The sequence below is a fragment of the Melanerpes formicivorus genome, unplaced genomic scaffold, assembly GCF_026170545.1.
Source record: "Melanerpes formicivorus ecotype bairdi unplaced genomic scaffold, bMelFor1.0.p_v2 SCAF_5, whole genome shotgun sequence".
NCBI lineage: Eukaryota > Metazoa > Chordata > Aves > Piciformes > Picidae > Melanerpes > Melanerpes formicivorus.
In genome coordinates, this window is record NW_027142357.1 from 12,789,013 (window position 1) to 12,816,166 (window position 27,154).

Genomic DNA, 27,154 nt, shown 5'->3' on the forward strand with positions numbered 1-27,154 from the left:
CATTTAGAATATCTGAATGTTTTCAAAATATTCAGCCAGAGTGTTCCAGCAAATGTCCCTTTCTTAAAGGCACAGCCTAAAACGGTCACAGTTAGAGAGGACATTCCCTGGAAAAATCCAGCAGTATGACGTCCAGCACCAAGTCCCCAGAACCCAAGTGCCTTGTGTCCTTGTGTGAGATCTGCTGGAGGGAGCAACACCAGATACTCTGGTAGTAAAACAGAGCCTTTATCCCTAAGGGAAAGAACCACAAGTGTTTGTGGTCACTGTGGTGACCATCATCCTGAAAGAACAGTCTGACTTTAACTTCCCCCAAGTACTGCTAGCATGGGTACCCTTGCTTCCCATGCTTGCTAAGGGGGCAAGGAGATGTCTCTTCAGACAGGAGGGAGAACACAGGGCAGTCAGGTGTCACTGTTCAGGTATCATCCATCTTCACATCTGATTTATGTGACTCTCTGTGCCTGTCAAGGGTCGACGTGGAGATCCAGGGACGAAAGGCAGCAAAGGCACTCCTGGGATCAAGGGAGAAAGGGTGAGTAAAGCAACTACCCAGACCTTTGCAGATGAGCCCAAGATGCTTAGGACTGGTGTGTGCAATGCATTACTTCCCATCTATGAACTGTTCCACAACAGAGAGCGGAACTGCAGATCCCAGTGGATCCTATGCACTGTTCCTGGTGCCCTGACACTGTTTCAAGCCAAAAAAACCCACAAGATTTGAGAATGCAATCATCATGCCTCCTTGCTTCAAGGAGCACTGCTGTACACTCAAACAGTACTGGAGACATCCTTGACCAGGAATATCTTTACCCTCCTCACAGGGAGATCCTGGTCCAGAGGGTCCTCGAGGCCTGCCTGGTGAGGTTGGAAGCAAAGGAGCAAGGGTAAGCCCAGAGCAGGGGTGGCAGCCAGGAGGGAGGGAAAGCATTGCTGCTGTCTGGGGCAGCTCACCTGTTTTTCCTGCTCATGCACACCTGCCTGTACCTGCCTCTGTACAATCTTACATCTTGCTTTGCTTTGCAGGGAGACCAAGGACTGCCAGGACCCCGTGGCCCTTCAGGTGCTGTGGGAGAGCCAGGCAATATAGTAAGTCATCCTGGGGCATCTCTGTGGTTTTGTCCTCCCTCTGTAGTAAGAGGTTTCCCTACTGACATAATCTGGCTGAACTGTTCTTTCCAAGGGAAGGGAAGCCTGCCCAATCTTTTCTCAGGGAAGCTCAAAAATTACCCCTGAGGCCCCTTCATGGGGCAATGAGAACATGAAGGATTCAGGAATCCCTGCTTCTCCATCACTCCCAATCCCAATGTTCCTGTGACAGTATAAACAGGGCCATGGGAGAAGGAAATGTGTCACCCTTTTGTCCTGAGTCTGTGGTTAGTCCAGCACTCCACTGTGGAGGTAATGCCATGATGTCCACATGGCTCCATGAGATGCAGGAACCAGAGTGTCAAATCAGTTATTGTCACAATAACCTTGTCAGGAGTGGAGATGCTCTTGCAGCATCATCTCAAGAGCTGATTTCCCCAGCATGGTCTCTTGTGTGGCCAGGGAGCCTCACCTGTTTCCTTCACTCTGCAGGGATCACGTGGAGACCCTGGTGACTTAGGTCCAAGAGGTGATGCTGGACCACCAGGACCAAAGGTAAAGTACTTGAATGTGACTCTGCATGTGAAAGGTATTTTGATTAGGTGTTTTTATTACTCTTTTTTAAAAAGGCAACTCCCACTGCAGAAATGTGTGCCTTGGAGACAGGGTGGCTCAAACCCACGCTTCCCTATGGGGCTGAGGTGCAGGTCTTGCTAAGGCAGCTCTGTTTGCATCCCTCACCCTGCACAGACACAAGGGTGTCCTTGCCATGAGGTATCCCCAAGACTCTACAAAGGCTCAGCTTGCACAGCTGTTCCAAATATTTCAGGGCTAGCTGCAGAAGTCACAGCTCCTGGTGATGTTTTACCTCAAGAGGAAATGAAAACAGCTCTGGCTCATGCTGACATTGCCAGGTCAGAAAGACTGGATTTTGTTTCTAATGGGTCTTTCTTTTTCCACCCAAGGGTGACAGAGGCAGACCTGGCTTTAGCTACCCTGGACCCAGAGGACCACAGGTATGCATGGCTCATCCAGTGCTGGTCTGGTATACGTGCCATGAGGAAGCCTGTTTTGATGGAAGTGGCTGTTGAAGATGAGCAGCTTGGAGGAAGAAAGTGAATCCCACAAAGGTGGCCAGGGGGTTGAACACCAGGACTAAACCTGTGCTGAACTGTTTCCATCAGCCTGGTGGCAGAGGTGCTGGGGATACAGGCCTCGATGGTAGTGATGAGGAGGTAGCTGTGCCTAGCACCCCAACCATCAGCCTGAAGCTACCCCTGCTGTTCAGCTTTGTGTCCCCCACTGCGGACTTGGGATATATGCATGCATGGTGGGTGGCCAGTACCAGTCAGGTGCTGATCTCTCCTTCCTGTCCTTTTGCAGGGTGACAAGGGTGAGAAGGGGCCACCAGGACCCAAGGTGAGCATGTTTCTCTGTCGCCTGTTTTTTGTATCAACTAAACACCGGGTAGCTGTCGCCCAACCCTCTGGCTGCATGACCAAGGAACCTGTCCTGCCAGCAACTGCCCTGGGGTATTTCCTGCAGAGCTGGAGTGTATGTCCCAAGCCCATCTCCCTTTGAAGCCATCTGAAATATGCTTTGCAAAACTTCTTAATTCTTAATTAATGCTACAGAATCACCTTCTATTTGCTCTGTGCTGAGCTGTTGGTTTAGGAGGTGCTCTCCCAGGCCAGACAAGCATCTGGTTTTGCCTCTGCCTGAGAACATCCAGACGTACTCCATGCTGGATCTGTTTCTCCTTCCTTTGAACAGGGAGTAAGAGGTGAGCTTGGACCAAAAGGAGCACAAGGAACCAAAGGAGTGAAGGGGGAACCGGTAAGCAAACTTCCCACAGTGTTAGCCTCTCCCTCCCACACCTCTGTTATGTGTGCTGGGGATGGCACTGTCTGTTCTCCTGCCTGTTCCTGGGCTCAGCTGTGACAGGGCAGTGTCTGATGAGAGGATCAGAAGGAGCTTTAAACACCAGCAGTTACATCACCAGCCTTGGCAGAGAAATGTTTGACTATTCCTGATTTCTTCCCTAGGGTGATCCTGGCCCAGGAGGAGAGCCTGGACCCCGTGGTCCAACTGGTGAAGCAGGACCCGAGGTACAGCACCATACCTTTGTGCCTGAGCATCTGCTCCCTCCTCTCTTCCTCATTTCTCCTCAAGGCTCTAAAGCCCAGCAAACCCCAGCAGTTCTCCCAGCAGTAGGACTTGCTGGAGGGAACAGCAACTGCCAGACATGTCTGCTAGCTCCCTGCAAGGGTTTTCCATCCTTCCTGTGGCAGACCACTACAAAAGCCATGGTTTTGATGGCTGTGACATCATGGGGAAACCTGTGCCTCAAATGGGAAAGCTGAGCCTGAAATCCTTGTCCTCTCCTTACAGGGGAGCTCTGGCCCACCAGGAGATCCTGGCTTGACTGTAAGTAGCCCTTCCCTGCAGCCCCCAGTGCTTCTCCTTCCTCTTCCAAAACATGCCTTTGGCATGCACAGCCTGAGAACAAAACAGGGTATCAAGTCCTGCCACTGCCCAACAAATGTGGCCTGTGGCTTCCCATGGAAAAGGGGCTGGGGCTGGCTGGGTGGGAAGTGAAAGGGAAAAGGGAGCCTTTCCATTAGAGGGGATGGATGCTACATAAAGGGAAGGAGATACTCACCCTGCATCCCTTCACTGACAGGACTGTGACGTGATGACCTACGTGCGAGAGACATGTGGCTGTTGTGGTGAGCACACCTTCCAGTGGCTGTTCCCTTGTCCTGGGAAGAGGAGATGGAGTGGGAAAGGAAGTCACCAGAGGCTGCCTTCTCCTTCAGGAGCAACCTTGAGGGAGGTCTGGCACTGAGCCACCAGCATGGTGGGCTCTTAGCCACTCTGCACCCTGCAGAGGAGACACTATGGAAAGTCACCCTGCTCATTGTGATCCCAGCCTACTGCTGGTGGCACTGCAGGAGCAGCCCGGCTTACCTCCCAGAATTTAGCTCTATCATCACAGGAGCAGTGACCTGTCATATAGAATTGCATAGGCCAGGTGATAGGATAGAGTCTATTACACAGCAAGATTCAAAAGGTTTCTTTCAATGTACATTGATAGAAAGATGTATGGAAAATCCTTCCTAGCCTGTGGGCTGCACTCCGAACACTGCAGCTCTGGGTGCTTGGTGTGATGCTAATTGTATTCATCTTCTCATAGATGGTCCCTTCTGCCCTGGTGGCTCTTGTTCCCACCATCAGTAACCTTTGTGTTTTCCTTCTCCTCTTCCTCTCCCCAGACTGTGAGAAACGCTGTGGTGCCCTGGACATCATGTTTGTCATAGACAGCTCGGAGAGTATTGGCTACACCAACTTCACCCTGGAGAAAAATTTTGTGGTCAATGTGGTCAGCCGGCTGGGCTCTATTGCCAAGGACCCCAAGTCACAGACAGGTCTGGACTTTGTGGGGACAGACTGACCAAAGCACAGGGGAAAAGAAAAGGATCTCTGCATCTTCCATGTTTGTCTGTAGCTGCCCTGAGCTGCCCTCCATCTGCCCAGCACTTTTGCAGCAGGCCTGTTGGGCAGCTCTTTGCTGATAGGAAAGTTTGCTGACTTTCTCCACTTTTCACTGAGGACATAAAGTAACATGATGCTTTATTGGCAGGTGCCCGTGTTGGAGTGGTGCAGTACAGTCATGAGGGGACCTTCGAAGCCATTAAGCTTGATGATGAGCGTATTGATTCACTGTCAAGCTTCAAGGAAGCAGTGAAGCGCCTGGAGTGGATTGCTGGAGGCACCTGGACACCTTCTGCCCTTCAGTTTGCCTATAACAAGCTCATCAAGGAAAGCAGGAGAGAAAAAGCCCAAGTGTTTGCTGTGGTGATCACAGATGGGCGGTACGACCCCCGGGATGATGACAAGAACCTAGGTGCTCTTTGTGGCAGAGATGTTGTTGTCAACACCATTGGAATTGGAGACATGTTTGATCAGCCAGAGCAGAGTGAGACCCTGGTCTCCATTGCTTGCAATGAACCCCAGCGAGTCCAGAAGATGAGGCTCTTCTCAGACCTGGTGGCAGAGGAATTCATTGACAAGATGGAGGATGTGCTCTGCCCAGGTGTGTACCTGTCCTTGTACTGCTTATGGAAACTGGAGTTTTCTAGCCCAGGGTTTGGGAGTGTGTTGCAACAACTGCAGTGACTGCATGCCAGTGGGATGGCCAATAGCTCAGATGCTGGGTCATTCATGGTAGGAGCTGACCTTTACATAGCCCTCAATGAACAGTCTTTCCTCAGAATTGGGACAGCCCTTTGGGGCAGTCCTTTGGCAGCCTTTCCCCCTCTAAGAGACCTAACCCTGCCACCCTGACTGAGCAAGCCGTGAAGGGAGGTATCAGCACATTACTTAGTTTTCCTTGTTTCTTTTCCTTCTAGATCCACAGATTGTCTGCCCTGAGCTGCCCTGTCAGACAGGTAAACATTCAAGTAGCTTCATGTCATCTGCACAAAGTGAGCTGTCCAGGGTGAGAGTGCACAAGGCTCAGGAGTGGGAGGGGGATGTGCAACCCTGTTCATTCCCTTTGGATGGCAAGGGTTTGGGGAACAGTGCTATTTCATATGAGGAGGGGCTCCAGCTCTTTCTGTCTCTCTGAGTTATCTGCACAGGTAGGTATGAGTGCACTGTGCTAGTGCACCGGCACCATGTCCCTGGGAACCACCAAGGTTTGGCCTCCAAACTTTGCAATTAATTTCTCACTTGTTCCATGTCTCTATTGTACATCAAGTCAAATCCCTCTTGCTAAACTGTCCCACCGGTGTGACCTTTGAAATGCAGAGCCCAACTTGCAGCACTGGGCAGGATACTCCTTGTGAGTGATGAGGACAGAGCAGGAGCTAGGGACCATTTGGAAAATGACACCACAGTGGACTCAAAGCTTTGGCTTTTCTAACGCTGGCTGGTTTTGATTAACATTTAACTCAAGGTACTGGATTAAAGGAAAAAGGTGGTAAGAATCCTGTGGTATAAAGGAGATGGCTGCTGTTCACTGCAGGTAGCTTCACTTTGTCACATTTTACTTGTTAAGGGGCAGATCTGCAGCCTGAATTCCTGGAAATCCTGTCTGTCAGAGGCTCCGTTCCTGTTTAAATACAGCAAGTGCACTGTTTGCTGATATAAACAAAGCTTATAGGGGACAAAATTTCGCTAGTTCTTGCAACTTCTATCTCTGCTCTTGTGAAAGTTTTTGTAAAAGTGCCCAGCTTCAGCTCAGTGTTATACTGAACCTCAACCTTCATTTTCAAAGAAGTTCCTTCATTCCCATATAAGGCAAAGGAGAACTGGTCCCAGGATGCTCAGAAACCTGAAGATAGAAAAGCTTTAATTATTCCCATCTGAACTCTCTCCCAGGAGTATTTTGAATGGTTACCCTGGCCATGCAGAGAGCACAATGCCCAACTGTGGTGCTGAGCTACCAGTGTAGGCTCCTCTGCAGTGTCCTCTGAAGAACTTTGTCCTGCAGATCTGTGCATGAGAAGGTACCTTCCCCATGGCAAACTGGTGACTGCTCAGATGTCTTCAAAGGTTTTGGTCTTTGCAGCCTCCCTGTTTTGGAGAATTGCAGGAGAAGGGCTGACCCAAGCAGTGGCACATTCCTGTTCTCCTAATCTTGGGCCATCAAAGGTCTCCAAAGCAAGGTGAAGTTGGTGGTCCTTTCCTTGTACTGCACTTGAGTATTTCTGTTCCTGATGCAAAGTGAGAACAGTTCACTGGTAGTCCTGGGGACCAGAACAGAAATGGCTTGAGGAGGTGTTCCCCCTTTGGCAACTGCCTCAAGCCATGCTGTAGGTGGGTCAGATCAAGTGCAGACACTACACTTTTGCTCCAGAGGACATGGTAGCTGGAGTAACATAGCTAGGTGTGTGTGGTCTTCCTGTGTGAGTGCCAATATATCCATCTCATCATAGGCAAAAGCAGTCCTGGTGTGCTAGGCCCAATAGGTAAAGTGATACTCGGGGATTCAGAGACCTTTGGGAAAAACACCTTCCACTCATCACATTGCATTGCTATCATCATGTAGAAGGATTAGCAATGGTTACATTTGCATAGTGGCAAGGGAATCTGTTGGATGGGATGTGACATAATGTGATACGGTATAGGACAGAGCCTGGGGCTTATCTGCTCAGTGCTGTGGTTCTCCAAGAACACATCGAGAGTTGGTGCAAACTCTTTGGATGGAGATGGTCTCTTGCAAAGTATGAGTGAGCTTTGTGCTCATCCAAGGTGTGTGTCCAGTTGTAGACCAGAGAGGTTCAAGCTAGGGAGGCAACAACACTGAGCCCTGTTTTTGGCCTCATGGCTGACAGTAGCAGGTCCAGCCTTGGTACTGTCAGTAGAGTACAGAGAGGCACAGGTATTGCATACACCCTGGCCTCCTCCCTGCTGCCTTGCAGAGCCAGGCACGCCACCACATCAGGTTCACATCTGCAGCTGAAGCCCTGCTGCCTCAGTGCTTTGCCTAAGAAAATCCAGGTTCTCCTCTTTCCAGGGCACACCTTTGTCTCCCTGTCATTACCCATTGATTGCTGCAGTGATAATGGATTGCTAGACTGTTAAATTGGTTGAACGCTGTGCAAATCTGAACTGACCAATGGCTTCGATAGAAACTGCATGATGCTCTGTGGGGCTCTTTCTAACCCATGCAAAAGGCTTTGCTTTGAGCTTTGGGATGTTATTTGAATTTAAGTTTAGCACAGCTAGGTAGAGATGAAGGTTTGTGGGGCCCTGACTAGCCTAGGTGCTGCACAGAAGCATTGCATACTACAGGGCTGTGACGATCCAAAGCTCAGTTTATGTGATGTTTGTCCCTTAGATGTCTTTCTGGCTGTACAGCATCACGTGTACAGTTTGCACATAGCACAGTTCAAAGCTACCTCATGACTGAATCCCATATGCAGAAAGAAGCTGGACCCTGTGACCTTCTTCCTAAATGCTGCTCTTTCTCCATTGTACCTGGGAGGGAAGTAGGTAGTTAAGGTTTCATGTCACTTTCTGAGATCTCTTGGTGGATATGTGATTGATTTGGGCTTGAATCCCATGGTTCATCAGACGTAAAAGTGCCAGAAAGATTTAAAACTTTCAGAGACACAGTCATTGCTAGCCAGCCCTGAAAATATTCTTTTGACGCTCACTTGCAGATGACAGGAACCCTGGGAACGTAAACCCACTTATTTTCCGCCCCATGGAAGAGGGAGTCAACATAGATTTCCCCAGCACCATACATTCGATCGCCCAGTTCCTAAACTCCACGCGGGAAACCCAGGACCCCAGCATGTACACTCAGCTGGTGGCCACTTTGGCCTTTACCGCCGAAAAAGCCAAGTTTGCCACTGGAAATGAGCGGCAAGAGTGGATGGACTTGTTCATTGACACCTTCAAAATGGTGCACAGTGAGATTGTGGGGGACCCAGAAACTGTGATAGGGCTTTGCTGACTTCTCTGTTAGAGATCATGTGAAACAGGTGGAGGCAGAGGTTGAGTGGAGGTGGTAATCATCTTTCCTTGAGTGCCTGTTGGGCAGAGGGGACGGGTACATGGGTAGATGCTTTTAGGTTAGGAGAAAAACAGGCAGTGAGATGGATTGGTTGTGTTCAGCCAGGGTTGGGACACACGGGTCAGTTCTCTCCAGGCTTGGCTGGCTGGCTGATCACCATGGCAGCTGTCTCCAGCACTGCTAAGAGATGCTCTTGCTTTGCCCAGTGCTCTTCTACAGAGTTGCTGCATTGCCTCAGTCTTTGAGCCAGACAGGCTGCTCCCCTCCAGCCCTCTTACATTCCTACCCTTTTCCATCAGGCTAGCATGCCCCAGGCCTCAGCTACACAACAGTGCCAGGCTTGACCAAGGAGACAGCCAGCACCTGCATGGCTAATGGCCAGAGTGAGCCCCTGCAGAGAGCCTAGCAGTGCACTTTCCCATGACTTCCTGCGTATGCAGTTGCTTGCTGCTTCCGAAGCACCTTCCGCATCCTTTCTCTGGGTTACTTTGAGGGCTTTCTTTGGGTCCTGCAAACCATTTTTGGCAAGTCGGACAAAGCAAGGTGCATCTCCTTGCACCACAGTGTCTCTGTACAACCATGCAATGGGCAACTGGGGTTGTTGAAGGGAAGGAACAAGCAGTACAGGAGAGAGGGCATTCCTGGCTTTCTATCAAGGGCAACAAAACCTGGGCACTGCTTCTCTCAGAAGCTATATGAGCTTCCTCTGCTTTCTTCACTGCTTATACGTTTGTGTTTCTTCTCTTTTAGTAACACATACCTGTTCATATCCAAGAGACAGAGGTTATGTAGATCCAGACAGTCCAAAGCAAGAATCCATGACTGTGCAGTCAAACCTCTGTGCCATATTACATCAGCTATTTAAAAACAAGTATTTAAAATGCTGCATATAGGCCATACTTGGTGCTGCTTTGGTTCAGAGAGATGACAGACCCACCAGAGGCTGTGTGTGTGTGTTTAGATGAAGAGCGATACTTCCATGAGCTCGGTTGCCCCTGGTTTTCACCAAATGTCAGGCAAGTGACTGTCATTCCTGTCTCCAGAAGAGCTGGAGAATAATCTCAAATTGTAAGAGTAGAAAATGGCATTTCATGTGCAGACACAAGCAGAAGGAGTTACTGCCAGCAAGCAAATTTTGCAGCCTCTCTAAATGACATGGTATTACTGCAATAAAGTGTACTGAGCAGATGTCACGTTTACTGGGCAGAAGGGAGCTGCATGGCTTCAAAAGCACAGTTGGGCTGTGGCATTCCCAGGTGTGCAAAGTGGAGCCAGTTGCCAAGTTCAGGCATGGGAGCTGAAATGACAAACTTGGCCACTCTGAACTTATTGCAGTATTTTATTCCTACTCTTCTTCAACATCTGGGGCTTGCCAGTCTAGGCTAGAAGCTATTCAGTGACAGGTGCGCAGGGGAGATATTTGTGTTGCTCTGTGCATAAGGAGATCAGACATACTGCACAAGAATAATCTTTCTTCCCAAGGTTTTGGCAATTTTTGCTCAACTCAACAGGAACAGACAACTCTGCTCTTGGCATATGGTAGAGGGGAAAGAGTTCAGGGAGTTTCGTGTGGTGTGTTCTGCATTTTAGGTGAAGGCAAAAGGATCAGCCTGTATCTGAGTCCACGTACTAACGTCTGGTCATAATCCATATATTCCAGATAGTCTGTACAAAGACAAACTCCAAATACTGTTTCAATTTTTACTCCAAAATTACTGTGTGACTTAGCCTGCTGAGATCCATGTAAGAGGACTAAGATCAGAGTAGTAAAACTTTTCCAGCCATGATGCTAGAGGGCAAACCCCCAAAAAAACACTGATTTGAGAAGAACACCTCAGGATTGGGACATCTTGCTGAACAAGACAAGAATCAGGCAAGACTTCAGCCAAATGAATGTTTATTTTGTCTCATCACACAGTGACCACTTATTTCATTCCCTTTGGAACTTCATGAGGCTCAGTGAGGCCAAGCACAAGGTGCTGCAGCCAGTTTAGGGCAATCTTCAGTATCAATACATGATAGGGGTTGAAAGCAGCCCTGTGGAGAAGGATTTGGGGGTACTGGTGGGTGAAGAGCTGGATGTGAGCTGGCAATGTGTGCTCACAGCCCAGAAGGCAATCTTATCCTGGTCTGTATCAAAAGCAGCATGACCAGCAGGTTGAGGGATTCCGTTACTCTGATGGTGAGACCCCACCTGCAGTGCTGTATCCAGCTCTGGATTCCTCAGCACAGCAAATACATGAACCTGCTGGAGCGGGTCCAGAGGAGGCCACAAAAATAATCAAAGGGCTGGAACATCTCTGCTACCAGGACAGGCTCAGATAGTTAGGGATGTTTAGCCTGGAGAAGAGAAGGCTGCAGGGACACCTTATTGCAACCTTTCAGTACATAAAGGAGCCTGTAAGAAAGATGGGTACAATCTTTTTCACAGGGCCTGTTGTGACAGAACAAGGGGTGATGGTTTCAAACTAAAAGAGGAGAGATTTAGACTATGTTGGGGAAGATACTATACTTTTACAAGACTAGATACAAGGAAGAGATTTTTTTTATGGTGAGGGTGATGAAATACTAGCACAGGTTGCCCAGAAAGGTGGTGAATGGTGCCCTGAGCAAACTAGTTAAATATGGTCCTGCTGACTGCTTGGGGTTGGACTAGATGACCTTTAAAGATCACTTCCAACCCAAACTATTTTATGATTGTGTGATTTCATAGTAATATAGTACAACACCGGAACAAAGCTAGGGAAGGAACAGTCCACACCTTCCCTAAGACATGGGAGGAGCTGTGAAAGCAGGAAGCCCCAGAAAGGGTTGGGAGGTCAGTCTCCATCTCACCATTGATTTAATCTCCACTGTCAACACTGTGAAAACAATAGGGGAAATTTACCCAGGTTTTAAAAGAAGCAGGAACATGATGTGAATGGGTGGGGTTATTCTGCACACATAGGTAAAGAGAAGGGTTGTCAATGGCAGGAAAGTCAATGGCATCTCTGCTTTCTGTGCTGCCTCTGTTAGATGTTCTCAGCTGTGTCCTTGCATATGGGATGCAGTAACCTACAGCATTCATGCCTTGCTGTAAGCTGTGTGAGAAAGACCAGAGCAACAATTAAAAGCATAACATAAAGATTTTAGGTGGCCTTATCCATAGTGGTGCCTCCAAGGACTTCTCTCCCAGTTAAGGATGAGAATCTTGTTTCTTGGTGCTGGAAGTGGTGCTTGTGTTCTCAGCCTCTCTCTGCAACAGATGCATGACAACAGAACAAGCCCAAGGTTTTGCTGCACTACTCATATCTGTGTTGTGTTCCCATGGGATAACTCGTATGCAAAGGTAACTTAACAAACTACTCAAAGGCAGCTTTATCCAGCCATGAGGGTAGAGCAGCAAGAGGAGTCTTGGGGGAGTGTTCCTGCAGTGCCTGGATTGCTAGCTGTGTGTTATGCTCTCACTGAAGCTCCACGGAATCATGCTGTTCTCAGCTGCTGTCTGCTTAACTAGAAGCTCTAACAGTTTGCTTCTAGTAATATAGGTGAGTGGATCTTGCTTGTCACCACAAGAAACATTATTAGGTGTAAACAAGCAATAAGAGAGACAGCCTAGTAAGACTTCTTCAACATGATATGCAGCCCTCTCTCCCAGATGCTCACTTCTGCAGACCCCACTTAGACTTCAGACCGTGTGGTTGCTAGGGCTATGTCTTCCTGCCTTTCCACCTTCACAACTGCACACAGCAGGTGATGACCAGGCACAAAGGTGCTGCCAAGACAAAGTATTCTTGTGACTGCAGTACCTGCATACCGGGAACTGCAGCTTCACTGTACCTTTAGACAACATTTCTCAAGAAAGGTTGGGCAAGGTGAGTACATACTATTGTTGTTTTAAAAGAGAGGAGTTTCACTGTTGACTTTTCAAATATGTTATTCAAAAGCGCATGGGGGAAGAAGTATCACTTGAAGACTGGTTTCTACTGCAGTCACAACTGGCCTGGCAAAAGCTATTGCTCACAGCAAGACAATGTACAGTAAGCACAATGCAAGGCATGCCATCATTATATATATGTTTTGCAGTGTGGGCTAAGGAGAAATGCCAGTCTACAAGGTCAGGGAATGTGATACAAAAACAACCACAGTTTACAATGTCAAACAAGTTAGGGTAAATAACAAGTACCATCAGGAGTTCCTGCAACAGGTTTGACTGTTTTATCATGGATGAAAGTAGTGCCAAATAGTCTGCAAGCTCAATGATATGCACCTTAGAGCTTCTGCTACACTTGGGTATTGGATGCTGTCTCTTCAAGAGTGCACGTAGCATGTATCTACTTCACTTAAAATACAACTTAGCCATTTGCTGTATGTTGACTACCAGTGTACAAATGTAATAGTGATATGTCTGTTGCTCAGCCCATACAAATAATAATGCTAGTTCAGCACCCTGCCATGCTGAATCCATGTATAGCAGTGTTCAGCACTGAGGAAGCACTCTGCCAAGCTGGATTTGCTCATAGTATGGAAATTCAATCTAATGAGATGCTCCTAGCCCAAAAGTTATCCCTAGATGCAAGAAGTGGATGCTCAAGCTATGCTCTAGCATCTCCTATTCTTTGCCAGTCACACAACACAAAATAACACTGGCTCCAGGAACTCACCCTTTTGAGACTAAGTCTTAGAGCCACGGAACTGCTTGACAGTGATACAGCCATTGCCCTGCTGCCAACTCAAGTGCCCAGTCACAGCAGGTACATCACAGATCAATACTGCTGCTGCAGCTGTTTCTAATGGGTGCTTTCAGCAGAGAAGGAAACTCAAATGAAGAAAACAGTGCAGAAATTGAAGTGTTTCATGGAGAAACAATGCACAGAGAGGAAGACCAAATGCAATACACATAACCACTGGAAAGGGATGAAATAATACCCTCTAACTAAAGAGAGTATTATACCCTCTGTCTCTAAAGATTGCTATTTCCTTCTCCTTTTTCTTTTATGAGCTCATTCACTGGCCAGGTGCCTGCTTTGTGGACAGGTGCTGCCCTGAGTGACTGAAGAAAAATGTCCTCCTGTGGTTCACTCACATATCAGTCCATCATATATTACCAAAGCTGCTTTACTAATCACAGGTGCATCAACAAGGATAGTCTTGTTTTCCAACCATATGATCCAATCTTTATAAACTTCAGGAATTAGTGATTGCTGGTTAAACTAAACCAAGTGAAAGGTATGAAAACAGCTCTCATCCTACAAACCTTTATGAAGACTTACTCTGAAAGTAAAGCACCCTCTAGAAATGAAAGGTTTGCAGATGCTGCCTGACATTAATCTCTGGATATTCCTCTTACAGGTAAGAACTGTGCTAAGAAGGTGGATATAATTCTGGAGTTGAAAGCCACAGTCCTATCTAATCCTGTGGAGGTCCTAGAACTAACGTTCATTAAGACCTGGTGTCCAGGAGCTGAGAGTGTTAGAAGCAAAATTCTTAGAGTACCAGCTGCAAAGCTAGGCTTTAGTAGTAGAGTGGAACTGGTTATTCTTTAGACAATGATGCACAAAGGCCACTCCAGCCCAGCCTGCCTGAGGCAAGCACCGAGCTTATCCTGTAGCCTTTCTTAAACCCCCAACTCTTGTCGTCTTCTTCCTCCTGCAGAACTTGCAGTTGCCCAGTGCACACAGCGCCCTGTTGACATTGTCTTCTTGCTTGATGGCTCTGAAAGGATTGGAGAGCAGAATTTCCACAGGGCCCACCACTTTGTGGAGGAGGTGGCCCGACAGCTTACTCTGGCCAGGAGCAACACTGACAACATGAACGCACGGATCGCGTTGCTACAGTATGGCAGTGAGAGAGACCAGGATGTGGTCTTCCCACTGACCTACAACATGACAGAGATCTCCAACGCCCTGGCTCAGATCAAGTACCTGGACTCGTCCTCCAACATCGGGTCAGCCATCATACATGCCATCAACAACATCGTGCTCAGTCCTGGAGTTGGGCAGCGACTCGCTCGGCGCAATGCTGAGCTCTCCTTCGTCTTCATCACTGATGGCATCACAGGAAACAAGAACCTTGAGGAGGCCATCAACTCCATGAAGAAGCAAGATGTGATGCCCACAGTAGTGGCTCTAGGGAGTGATGTAGACATGGATGTCCTGCTGAAGCTTGGCTTTGGGGACCGGGCAGCCATCTTCCGGGAGAAGGACTATGACAGCCTCTCCCAGCCCAGCTTCTTTGACAGGTTCATTAGGTGGATATGTTAAATGAATGCAGTGCACATTGCCTCCTCTCACCAGTATACACACCCCTGTTATTACCTGGTCCATTTTCTTCCTTCTCTGTGGTTGCTAGCAACGTTGAAATGTCCCAGAACAGCTGCCCTCTGAGTCCTCTTCTCTAGCCATGATGAAAACTTGTGTATCTTACATTTATGGTGCTAATTAAAACCAAAGCAAGACTCAGAGCCATAAAATGTACTTCTGTAAAGCTTTATGAACACCAGCCTATGCTTTGCACATGTACTGTAACTCCAGGAGGCCTTGTCACAGAAGCAAGAACCTTTTCCAGTGGGGTAGGACAAATAATCTCTAGTTTTCAAAAGCTCTCAACTGCCCTCAGTGTCCGGGGAGGAGTTTTATGGTTATGACATTCTCCATTCTTTTAGCAATGCCTTTTCCAGATTATCTCATCTTTTTTGTTCTCTCATTACTTCTACTCTGAGGGAATCGAGTGAGTTTATGACATTTCACATGATGTTTGTGATCAAGGGTCACAAGCGCCTTGCTTTCCCTATGCATAGCCCTTGGGAGCTTGTTTCGCTTTCCCAGAGGAACAGTGGAATGGTGGGAGGTTTTGCTGCTTTCAACAGTTGTTTGCCAGTGCTCCTCTAGGGGCTCTCTATCCTAAATTTCACAGATCGTGTTGAAGATCATTTTTCTCTAGCTGTGGCTCACGTGCTGCCTTCATCAGCCCAAAATCCTGGCTGAGAGGGGCAGGATGCCTCCCACCAGCTTACAAAATATCGGGCAGCTGCTGGAGCTGCTTCTCTGTCATCCTAATGTACTCAAACGGTGCCTTCTTCCCACTGGTATCTGCTGAAAAATGCCCAGATTTGAACTTGAATTGTGCTGTCTGCAAAAATAAATACTCTTGTCACCCTGCCCCACAAAAAGGTCTCTTTATTCTGTACTTTGTATGGGGGTTTGATTATTTTCAATGAGCAGCTGATTCTCCTGGTGCTAAGCTGCAACATGCTGGTAAGTTTGTGTTCTGCCTCTGTCTCTCACTCCAGGGTCCACTATACTGTGGTCCCTCAGTGTGACACAAACCATGTCTTTATCTTCACCTGCTCATGGGTGGAAAGAGCAAGGATCCTTTGAGGGGCCATGTCTTTTCCCACCAGGAAGTGGCATTGCACCTGAGTTAGTCTTTACATAGCCTGCCTTCTCCCTGTCTTGCGTCCAGGACTTGTCTGTCTCAAGCCAGGAGAGTGGGGTAGGGGAACACTCTGAGGACAGAGGCCTTTCTGTAACCACATCCATGATGATGGAGGTGGGATGAGAAAGAGAGGCTAGTCAGGGCTTGGGTCATGCATATGGGACCCTAGGCCCATGGTACAGAGGAACTGGCAACACAGGTGCAGGGAAGGGCGCAGTGGTGGGGAAGCTGTGGCCATGTGTGCTAGGGTGTCACTGCCATGTTTTCCCTTATTTGGAAATGAAAGGTGTAGAGAGCCTTCAAGGGTCACTGGACAAAACTCAACCACACCCAGAAGAGAGACAGAGCAGTGGAATCCCACAGCCCCAGCACCCACCCCTGTCCAGCCCACAGTGCAACAACACTGAACAAGTAAATATGGGTGAGAAGGGTTGCACCAACTCCTTTGGACATTTGTTCTGCCACAGGGAGATGCCCATCTTTGTGCCATGGGGTCCAGCAGCCAGTCAGAGTAGTTAGCAGCAAAGCCTTCTTGACGGATAACAAAAATAAAACAGGAGCAAAGGCAGCCCTGTGTTAAAATTGTTGTGGGTAAAGCAATTCCAGGCAAGCATGCAGCAGTCCCAGAAACATGGCTCAAGGCCTTTTTCATGTTATTAGCCTGGAGTGAAGGATGGCAATGCCTATACTGCAGCAAGGGGAAAGTTGCAGGATTCCCCCAACAGCCCTTGTGCTACAACTGGGAAAGCTCATGCAAAAATCTAAGAACTTCCAGAGGTGATGGGATCCACATTAGCATCTGACTTTATTGCACAGAGAAAAAGACATGAACAGCAGACAGCAAATCAGCACATGATGCTCCCCCTGCTCAGGGATGCCTGCCAGTGGGCTCTCCCAAAAGACAGAGGATGGAGCTGGTGCCTGTCATCTCACAGTGATTCTAGGTCACAGAACTAACAAGCTTAAAATTAGAAAAAGCACTTAGCACGAAAAACACCATTCTCAGGGAAGGAAAGGGGGGAAGGTAACAAAGAGGTAGAGCCCATGGAACACAGCTTTGTATTTCATCACTGTTGTGAAGGTAGGACGATGTCTTCTTCAGTCAGAGTCAGAACTGCTGCTTGAGCTGCTGGAGTGCTGCAGGAGATAAAAATTACCTTAGAACAGCACAGAAACAACCCTCTTTCATACCATTTCTGACAGTTAACAATCCTGTGGTATCTGTTCCTGGTGCCCAGCTAGGTCTAGGTTGAGTGTGCAGCAGTGGTGGCTGCGGACTCACCTTTCCCCAAGTGTTTTCGCACATCATCAAGAACTGTGCCCTCAGGTCTCCATGCTGACTGGATTGCAAGCAGGTAATTAGTTAATGCCAAGGCCCCAGGAACCACAGAATCATAGAATCATTAAGGTTGGAAAAGTCCTCCAATCGTGAACCCAACACAACCATACCCACTGAACTATGTCCCAAAATGCCATGTCTACACCTTGAACACCTCTAAGGACTCCATTTAGCTTTGGGGAAGGAGGGGATATGGTGATGGTGATGTGTGTTTGGAGGGTTGTTTTGTTTTGTTTTTTTATTTTGGGGGGATTTTTTGTTATTGATGTAGTTTTTTTAAGAGGGAACAGAACTCCTCCTTCACTGTGGAACACTGAGTTGATGTCCCTTACAGAGATAGAACTGACTTTGAGGTGAGCAGGACAAGGTCCTGGGATTTAATTCACCATGTTGTGCACCCTAAGGTCTGTCACTGTTCTGAATAGCCTCAAGGTATTTAATGGATTGCATTTAAAAGTCTCACTTGAAGTGACTCATGTTTCCCTATTGATTAGCCAAATAGGAGTTCCAATATCTAAAAATAGTCATTGAGGTGCAAACTTGTAGAGAGGAGGCTCAGCTGCCCAGGCTGGGTGCTCTAGTATGCATGAGGGGATCCAAAGGACCACAACAGTGATTTGTAAGGGTCCATTGCCACCTCACCCTTACCTTGTCTCCATGCTTCTTGGAGCCACACTTCTTGTGCTTCTTATGGTGCTTCTGATTGCAGTCATGTTTTCCTGGGTGTCCCTGATGGGGGTGCCCATGGGGATGCTGCCCTGGTGGGCAGGGGCCAGGAGGGTTTTTATGGTGGGGATCTGGTGGAATGCTGGGACCATGGTGTCCTGGAGGAGCAGGTGGGCAAACTGCTAGGTGTGGTTCTGGCTTCTTTCCAGACATGTCTAGGAAGAAGGAAGGTTCTGTTAGTGATGAGAGCCAGGATCTCCCCAGACAAACAAGGCAGGGAGTTGGTGTACTCATGCACCCCAAGGACCCCTCCCAGTCTACCTGCTCCTCAGATATGCTGTCCCTCCTCATTTTGTTACACAAGTTATGCCTCTGCATGCCCATGGCAATTGTACTGGATATCTCTCCAAGTCCTGATGGCTGTGTGGTACTCACAGTCCTGCCCAGCCCTATGGCCTCTCACCTTTGTTGTTCTGCATCCTGCTTGACCCTCAAGCTTCAAAGGAAGGACAGGCACCATAAGTGGCTCCCTTGTGGCACCTCTTGTCATCGTCAACCTGCCAGCAGCCAGGACCCAACTTCACTGCCCCAGGCACAGAGACTGCCTCCTTCACCAGGAATGCCATCTCCTCAAAGGCTCCAACAGCTACCCCATACCTTTAGGTGACAGTGCTGACCCCAGGAGCAGCTGTTCCAACTTCTGTGAATTCCCATAGCCCAGGCACATTATTCCCATCATTGCTGGAAATAATCAACTGACTGGATGAGCCTGGGTATGCAGGCTGCATCCTTGTGGAGCACAAGGGGACACCATGTCTTGGTGCAGTGCAATCCATGGGGATGGTGCCCACACTCCCACAGTTCCCAAGCTCCAAAGCCGCCCTGGATCCCACTAGGCACTGCTGCCTTAGGAGCCACTTTCACTCACCAAACCTGCAGGAAGGGTCCCAGAAGAGACAACACTGTCGATGCCCTCTGAAAGCACCACTGTCTCTGGCACAGCTCTCCCAGGGTGGCAGACACCTACTAAATAACAGAGCCCTGCCCAAGAAAGAGGGGGGGGTCAGGGGGTACAGAGAGAAGAGGTGACTGCTCAAGGGTGGAACCAGCTACACCACTCCCTGCACCACAGCTGTCACCATGGACACATGAGAAATGTCAACACACCACTCCCAGTCAGCACAAAGGTCACACAGGGCCAATAAAAATAGGAGGACAGAGCAGTAGTTCCACTCCCAGAGCCAAATGATGGGATGAGTCAGAGAGTTGTGATCAATGGGACAGAGTCTAGTTGGAGGCCTGTATCTAGTGGAGTCCCTCAGGGTCAGTACTGGGGCCAGTACTATTCATATATTCATCAACTACCTGGATAAGCACCGTCAGCAAGTTTGCTAATGGCACCAACCCAAAGGTTGTGCTGCCATGCAGGGAGACTCAGGCTGGAGAGCCGAGCAGAGAGAAGTCTAATGAAATTCAATAAGGGCAAGTGTAGAGTCTTGCACCTGGGAAAGAACATCCTATGGACCAGCATAGGTTGGGGACCAAGCTGTTGAAGAGCAGTGAAAGGCGAGAAGGACCTGGGGGTCATAGTGGATGTAAGGTTGACCATGAGCCAGCAGTGTGCTCTTGTGGCCAAGAAGGCTGATGCCATTCTGGGGTATATTAGAAGGGCTGTGGTTAGTAGGTCAAGAGAGGTTCTCCTCCCCCTCTACTCTGCCCTGGTGAGGCTGCATCTGAAATATTGTGTCCAGTTCTGGGCCTCTCAGTTCAAGAAGTTCCACATAAACATCTGGTATAGGCGATCCTGCTCTGGCAGAGAGGTTGGACTAGATGACCTTTTGAGGTCCCTTCCAGTTCCTAATGTTCTGTGATCTTGAATCCTGGCTCAGTGCTCATAGCATGGGTGCAGTGTTGGGGAATAAGCTTTCACAGGATGGGTATCACCTTCCCTCAAGCACCACTGTGGGAGAGTGAGGCTCAGGGTCCAGGTGATGACACCCTGTGACACTGCTCAGGGTGCTGCTGTCATATATGGGTGGAGGAGGTAATATCTGCTTATCACAGTCAGAAAGCAGGGCTGGTTGACTCGAGGCTTAGGTCTTCCTCTCAGAAGATCTGAGGAGGTGGCAGATCTCTTCCTGTCCCATCCCCCTCATCCTGCTAATAGTCTTGATGCTGCCCCACATGTGGGAGTGCTCCCTTCCTGGGCCAGTGGACAATGCAGTGGGCTGGTTTCATCATGCACCATCAAAAGAGACCTCACAGAAAGGCAGTGTACCAGGTCTTGTCCCATGTCTACAGAGAGGAAGGTGTCTAAAGTGATATGCTGGACATGAAAAGACACAGGGGTGTGCAGAATGGTCATCTCCTCCAGGGTCATTCCCTCTAGTGGGAGCTCTGTGGCTCCAGACACTGCAGTGCAGACAACACCTTCTGCTCCAGGGATGGACACTGGGGTCCAAGCCCTAGAGAGCAAAATTCACCCTTGGCCATGGAAAGGTCAGCAGGGGACATAAAACTGGGGTCTGCCTGAGCAGAGCAGCTCTCCTGAGATGGGTACCAAAGGAGCTCAGGCAACAGACAAGCATAGTTCCCAGCTGTATTTACTGCTGCAGAGCCTCAAGCCCCTCCTCAAGCCCCTCTCAGGCCCCCCGCTTATCCAGCAGTGCCAACACAAGTGTCGAGCCTTGCTTCGCCTCCTCCAGCAGCCCAGAGATCTTCTGTGACATCTGCACAGAGAGAAAAGATGCATCACTCTCCACTTGGCAGGGCAGAAGAGTCACCTCCCATTCACCCCATATATCCAGATGGTGGCAAAAGGAGGGTGTACCTGGGCATAAGGAGTCCCAGAGGCTTCATCTCCACCTCTGTCTCATCTCATCCTTACCACCAGGGCCAGGCACATGCACAACCCCTGCTTACCGCAAGCTTGAACTTCTCATCTGTTATGTCTTTGAGGTTGATCATTACATTGAAGTAAGCTCCAAACACAGCTGTTTCCAGCATTTTGGCTCCCACCTAGGAAAAGAAGCTTGCAAGAAGCTCTTCTGCTGAACCAGAGCACCATATGGTCCTGCAGTAGGGCAAGCCCTTGTGCTTCAGGACTCCCACCCTATTTGACCCAGCAGCACACAACACTTTCCAGGCCAGTATTTTCAGGATATAGCTCCAGTAGTGGGAACCATTCATGGCCTTGCCACACAGATGGGAAGACTCAGGCATACAGCTAGTTTAAGTCAACTCTCTTAAAAGGGTTGCAAGCTGCCAATAATTTAATAGACTAGCATCACTGGCCAGTCTGGGAATCACAGCTGAAGAGATGCATCCCAGAGGTCAGGACATAATCCAGCACCTTACAGGGAAAAACAGTAAGCCCAGCAGCCTCCAAAGACCCACTGAAGGCAATACATGAGCCCAGGGCTGTACCTGGATGTCAGATTTGCAGGCCAGGTTGCAGTGACGTGCCAGGTCCTTCAGAGCAGGCCAGAGCCCACTCACCTTCTCTGCCAGGGCACAGGGAACCTTCACAGCTATCTTCAGCCCCTGTTGCATGGCAACTGTGCGTCTGGGAGGAGGAAGAACCTTGGTGTGAATGCTGGGTGGTCTTGCTCCCCCAGTTTGTAAGTCTCCAACAACCCGCCTCACCTCTCCCGCTCTTCAGGGGTGCCTTTTGGCAACTTCATAGCTTCCTGCCGGCAAAGAAAAGCAGATTTGTTATTGTTTACTCCAAGGGGCCAGGACAGATTTGATACCTCCCATACTCTTGCAAACTTTTTAGGTGATGATGTCACTTCCCTTGGCCCTGGCTTGGACCAAGATCACAGCCCTGCTCCTAAGAACACCAGGGCACAGCAATAGCCCCCTTCCCAGTTGGAAAGCACCCCACTTCCCCACAGGATATCTGTCACCTGTGGGACCTCACCATGTAACTGCTGAAGGCACGGGAGTCAGCATCCACCATTGCCACCAGCTCATCCATAGCCTGGTGGAACGGAGGGATCAGCTTCCTCATGATGGGGTCCAGCTCCTCAAACTGCCGCTTCCCATAGCTCATCAGTCCCACCATGCTGCCCAGCGCTGCTCCCTGTGAGAGTACCAGGGTATATTCTCCATCAGGGCAGAGCACCCACCACTACCACTGTGCCGGTTCCTCTTGGAGGCTCAGCACACCCTGAGGACCCCCAGCATGGAGCACATACCAGGGCAGCTGCAGCTGCAGACACAGAGCCTCCTCCCGGCGCTGCAGATCTGCCACCAACTGCTCGCACAAAGGCACCCAACGGCTTGGACACCAGCCCCTCATCCACCTCTCCTGCCTGCACCAGGTACCTGTGGCACAGTAGTCCTGTGCTTCTACACATGCCAAGCACAAGGAGTACCCTGTCCCTTTTCACCCAACATTGTACTCTACAACAGGTTTTTGTCCACACCTTGGCTCTGCAGGTGGCTAGCCCAAAAAAACCCGAGAGAGTGTCAAGGAGAAGACAAGGAGCCCAGCAGAGACAGACAGACATCCAGGGAGCACATCCTGGTGGTATGGGGGTTCGTTCTGCACTAGAAAGGCTGAACTTGTGCAAACAGTATTTGATGGGATAGAAATAAGCCTGCAGCCACATGGAGGATGGGACAACAAAGACTTCAAGAGCATGTCCTGATTTCATAGATGGATTCCCTTTCTTCCCACACCATAGACATGCATTTTGCACCAAGCACTGCAGCACAGCATCTCTCCTTGGAGGGTAGTATGTGAGCTGAAGGCAGTGAAATTTGGGCTGGGTGTGAAGTGGATCATGTACAGACTCAACTTTGGACACAAAGCCTGCTCCTGCTGCCTAAGTGGCCCACAGTCCCCTCACCCCATTTTCGCAACCATCAGCATTTTGAAGCAGGAACCACACCATGCCAGCACAACACCCAGCACAGATGTTCTGGGTGCAGATGCCACCTCTAAAACAAGCTGAGTGCAAGACAAGCAGCAGGACCCTCCTGTCTAGGCAGCGATGGGCACCAGGACTGGGGTCCTTACTCGATGATGCGTTCTTGGGGGTGAAATGGAGACAAGGAATCCAGGCCCAGCCGGCTGACCACCTGCAAGGAGCAGCACCGCTGCATCAGCTCTGTCACAATAAGCACTGCTGCATCCTCATTCTTTGCTCTTAATTGACCATGGGTGATTCAGTCCTAGGACAGATTATCTGGGCCAACACCCAGGGAAAGGACAGCCAACGTCACCAATTCATTCCATCCCAGACGTGGCAGTGGCATGGAACCACCTACAAATGACTAGAAAGTGCCCTGATAAATAATTAGCTTGCTCTTATCTAGCATGTTCCCCATAGGGTAGAAAAGTCCCTCCCCCCTGCAAGCTGAAAAGCAGAGCCTATCTCATTTCCAGCTTATGCTGGTCCTAGGGCCATAACAACACACACTGCCCTTGAGCTGTCAGGAAGGACATCTCCTTCCCCTCCTGGCCTCCATATTGGCAAGCTTAGCAGCTGTTGCCAGCATTCTGTCTTCACAGGATAAGTTTTCTGCTCCCTCACTATCTCAGAGTCCTCAGAACAATAAATCATCTTTGTTGTTGATTTCTGCTCAGTGCCACTTTGGGAGGCTGGGAAGGTGAGAGTTCTCTCTCATGATCCCACCCTTGTCCTGGTACTGGGTGGTGCCATGTTACCAGCCTAATCTTCTGTTCCTCCTCCAGAATGAAAAGTTTTTCCTTCTTTATGTAAAATTCAGCCGCATCCAGTATGGCCTTCTTGGGGACAAGTCCCACCAGCTGGGATCCCACCACAGGGAGGTTCAGTGCCTGTGAAGAACATCAGAAACATGACTGTCCCGAGAGCTACCTGCCCTGCCATTGCTACTACCCCAGCCTGATGCTTCACATCCTTTCCCAGGACCTGGGGAGCTCATGGAAAAGCTTTCAGTGGAGGAGCTGGGAGCTAGCAGCAAGTTGCTGAGTTCTAGGGGTTTCGTGCCATCCAGCACTCTGACCTTGGCTGAGCTAAGTGTGAGATAAAGTAGAGTATGACCTGGGGATCAGGATCAAAACTTGTAGAAGAGACACCCTCTGCAAAGCTGAAACAAGCATTGCATGCTGTCCCATGCCACCCACCTCTGCGTCTCGGCAAACTTCCTCATAGACAGCGTGAAGCGGAGTGGTCTCAAAGTCCAGCAGGTTTGTTGAAACTTGGGCTATATTCTCTTCCTCCAAATACCAGCCAATGCCCTGCACCTTCTTCAAGCGCCCAGGCTGTCAAGAACCACCACAGTCAAGGCATGGCCCAGGAGATGACGGGGCAAGCAGGTCTCCTCCCAGTATGGCACTGGCATGGGGCTACCTGGTCAGCACCACGACCCTGTTCACGGAGGTTGAGGGCAATGCGATGAGCCAGCTCCTTGGTGCACAGCAGGTTGATGTTGTATGCAATAAGGAAGGTCCGGGCACCTGTCACTGTGGCCCCCCACCGGGGGACAAATGTTGGAGGCCCAAAATCAGGAGCCCACTCTGGTTTTGCAAGCTAGGAAGGAGACAGAAGAGTGCATGGGCTGGCACTACTGAGCAGCATGAGACACTGTCCCAGAGACACCATCTCCCTCTCCAGCTATCATCTGCCACTACCACTTCCATGTTCAGCAGCACCCAAAGCCTTTCATCAGCTCCTCTTGCTGCAAAGGAACTATGTCAGCCCTTGGCATGCTCCCTGAAGCTGGGGAGGTGTAGTTCAGCTCTGCCCAGCCAGGTGCTGCCAGGCTCACCTTCTCAGGAAGTGCCTCATACTCCCCAGTGCGGATGGCTGGAAGAGCTTTCCTGCTTTCCTTCCGTGCTGCCTCTCCATACAGGTAAACTGCAAGACAGAGCCAGTGGTGAGCACCACTGGGCAGGGCCTGGTGGCACATCATCTAGCAGGGTCTGGTTTTGCCCACTGGGGAGCAAAACCCATTTGATTAAGCTTTTGCAAAAGGCAGGCACATTCTCCACAGTCAAAAGCATACAAAGTAGAATGGTACAGGCAGAGGGTCCTGATGCTCACTCACCAGGCACCCCTAGCTCTGCTGCCAAGCGCTGTCCAAACACGTTGGCACAAGTGACACACTCCTCCATGCTGACATTCATCACTGGCACAAAGGGGCAGACATCCAGAGCCCCCATGCGAGGGTGTTCACCTGGTGGCAGGGAAGATATGAGATGGGGGCTTGGGAAAGCAAGCAGACAAGGAGGGAGGACAGCCCTTTTCAAGCCTCTTACAGACTGGGTGCTGTGATCTTGAGCAAAGCTGAGTCAGAAGCAGTAATTTCTACCCCAGCTGAGGGCCAGGAGGTATTCAGCCTCTCTGGATCAGGAGGGTGAACAAGAGCTTTGCACAGTCCTACCACCATCCATCCCAGCAATGCTGTTTGGCTACAAGCAGCTGATTTTAGCTCCAACCATGCAAGGTGCACCCAAAGCTAACCACCCACCAGAGTCAAGGGATATTCCACACCAGATCAGCTCCTGCACCACTCCCAAGCTCACCCGTGTGCCGGCTCATGTCAATCAGCTGCCCAGCCACTCGCGCCGCACTCAGTGCCCCTTCAATGACAGCCTCAGGGGACCCCACAAAGGTGTACACAGTGCGGTTGGTGGAGGCACCAGCATCCACGTCCAGCAACACACAGCCTGGTGTCCGAGAGATGGCCTGCCCTACCGCATCGATCACCTACCAGGCAATGGAGAGGGGTGAGATCGCTCAGCCAGCCAGACTCCCACCACAGCCCCAGCTTTGCAAGGTGGTGGACAACTTTTATCAGCTCTCCTACTTCCTGCTGGGGTTGGAGATGATCCTGTGATCACTGGGGATGCAGTCCTGTGCCACAAAGGATGCAGAATACAAAGGTGCAAGCATCCAACTCATACTTCAGGGAGTTAGGGACACCTCTGCCTCCCAGTGAGCCCCAAACCCACTGCAGAGTAAAGGAGACATGTCCAGCTGCTGCTGCACATCAGAGAGCACCACCACAAATTAATGTTTCTGAAGATACTGTTCCCTGCCAGTTTCAAGATACATATGGCTCTATGGAGTCTGTTCCCTGAGGGAAGCAGTGGTTTTACTGCAATTTTGACTTTGCTGAATTTTTCTGTCCCTGGCAGGGCCAAAGTTCAACCTGGGGCTGATGTCCAGCACAGATCTCATTAACTTGGATGGAATGTTTTGTCACAATTACAAAAAATGTTTCTTTAAGGGGGTATGCCAGCCCACCCCAAGCTCATGCACTCCAGCATCCTGCAGGCAGTAGGGAAAAGGGGGTCTGAGACCTAGCTTCTCATAAAGATGCCAAAGGGAGCAGGGTCTGCCTTTGGGCATTTTTTGCATTATCCAGGCAGGGAAAGGTGTACAGCACTTCAAAGGAGACAAGGCAGAGTCTGGCAGTAGGTGCTGCTTGCATGGCCGCTCCATCAGGAAAGCCCACCCATTTGCACCCTGATATCACCCACCACCTAGCCCCTCTGCACAGTCCCTCACCTCCTTGTTATTTCCCTCTGAGAAGTTGGGTACGCACTCCACCAGCTTGGCCATGGTCCCAGGATCGGCCTGCACCCCACGCTGCCACACTCAGCTCCTCACACCCTGTGCGTTTGCTTGTCTGTTCCCGTCCCAGCACCCAGTCTGTTGCCTTTTCCATGAGCCAAGGTTTCTCATTAACTGCATCGATCTATGGACAGGAGTCAGAAAGGGTCCTGGATAAACAATGTGGTACTGACCCTTCTACATCTGGAGCAGCTCCAGGCACAAGGGCACTGCCTATTTGCCAGGGCCAGCCTTCCACACTAATTGCCCACCAGGGCCCATTAATTTCTAGGAGAAGGAAAATTATCTGCTGTGCCCAGCACCACGCTGTGGCTACTGGATGGGACAGTCTGCTCCTGCCCAAGGCACCAGCACTCTGCAATAGTAGAGACAGCTGCTTCCAGATCCCCCCAGGATGGGCACACTCCAGAAAGCCAGGCATGGACACCTGGGCAGCAGCAGGTAAAATCTCTCGCTGTGAGCAGGATTCGAACCTGCGCAGGGAAACCCTATTGGATTTCGAGTCCAATGCCTTCACCCCTCGGCCATCACAGCCCCACACTC

The 27,154-nt window shown here is 49.7% G+C and overlaps 2 protein-coding genes and 1 non-coding gene across 5 annotated transcripts in view; 1 reads left to right on the forward strand and 2 right to left on the reverse strand.

Annotated features, from left to right (window-relative positions):
• The window catches only part of COL6A2 (collagen type VI alpha 2 chain), a 29,272-nt gene extending 13,505 nt beyond the window's left edge, over positions 1–15,767 (forward strand). Inside the window, exons 15-28 of one of the 2 annotated variants that reach the window (XM_068138202.1) lie at positions 473–535; positions 825–887; positions 1,027–1,089; positions 1,582–1,644; positions 2,055–2,105; positions 2,473–2,508; positions 2,863–2,925; positions 3,135–3,197; positions 3,481–3,516; positions 3,773–3,818; positions 4,365–4,517; positions 4,733–5,185; positions 5,502–5,540; positions 8,262–9,728. In XM_068138202.1, the coding sequence (XP_067994303.1) occupies positions 473–535; positions 825–887; positions 1,027–1,089; positions 1,582–1,644; positions 2,055–2,105; positions 2,473–2,508; positions 2,863–2,925; positions 3,135–3,197; positions 3,481–3,516; positions 3,773–3,818; positions 4,365–4,517; positions 4,733–5,185; positions 5,502–5,540; positions 8,262–8,557 (1,488 nt within the window). In that variant the 3' untranslated portion in view covers positions 8,558–9,728. Of the gene's footprint in view, positions 1–472; positions 536–824; positions 888–1,026; positions 1,090–1,581; positions 1,645–2,054; positions 2,106–2,472; positions 2,509–2,862; positions 2,926–3,134; positions 3,198–3,480; positions 3,517–3,772; positions 3,819–4,364; positions 4,518–4,732; positions 5,186–5,501; positions 5,541–8,261; positions 9,729–14,251 lie in introns of those variants that run through there. The other variant, XM_068138201.1, reaches the window with a different exon arrangement.
• Positions 15,768–16,819: 1,052 nt separating this feature from the next.
• Positions 16,820–26,691, reverse strand: FTCD (formimidoyltransferase cyclodeaminase). 2 transcript variants are annotated; one of them, XM_068138204.1, is made up of 17 exons: positions 26,546–26,691; positions 25,558–25,741; positions 25,080–25,208; positions 24,801–24,889; positions 24,383–24,562; positions 24,157–24,294; positions 23,716–23,847; positions 23,065–23,126; positions 22,238–22,367; positions 21,961–22,122; positions 21,684–21,727; positions 21,465–21,603; positions 20,961–21,056; positions 18,967–20,767; positions 18,021–18,253; positions 17,316–17,373; positions 16,820–17,170 (listed from the first exon to the last, which is right to left on the reverse strand). In XM_068138204.1, exons 1-14 carry the CDS (start codon positions 26,597–26,599, stop codon positions 20,681–20,683), a joined length of 1,626 nt encoding a protein of 541 aa, XP_067994305.1. In that variant the 5' UTR covers positions 26,600–26,691; the 3' UTR covers positions 16,820–17,170; positions 17,316–17,373; positions 18,021–18,253; positions 18,967–20,680. The 2 variants fall into 2 exon arrangements, with proteins under 2 accessions (XP_067994305.1, XP_067994304.1); XM_068138203.1 differs by lacking the exon at positions 17,316–17,373.
• A 372-nt stretch (positions 26,692–27,063) lies between these two features.
• Positions 27,064–27,145, reverse strand: TRNAS-CGA (transfer RNA serine (anticodon CGA)). The gene has a single exon. It is a non-coding gene; the product is annotated as a tRNA-Ser (tRNA).
• Between the last annotated feature and the right edge of the window lie 9 nt (positions 27,146–27,154).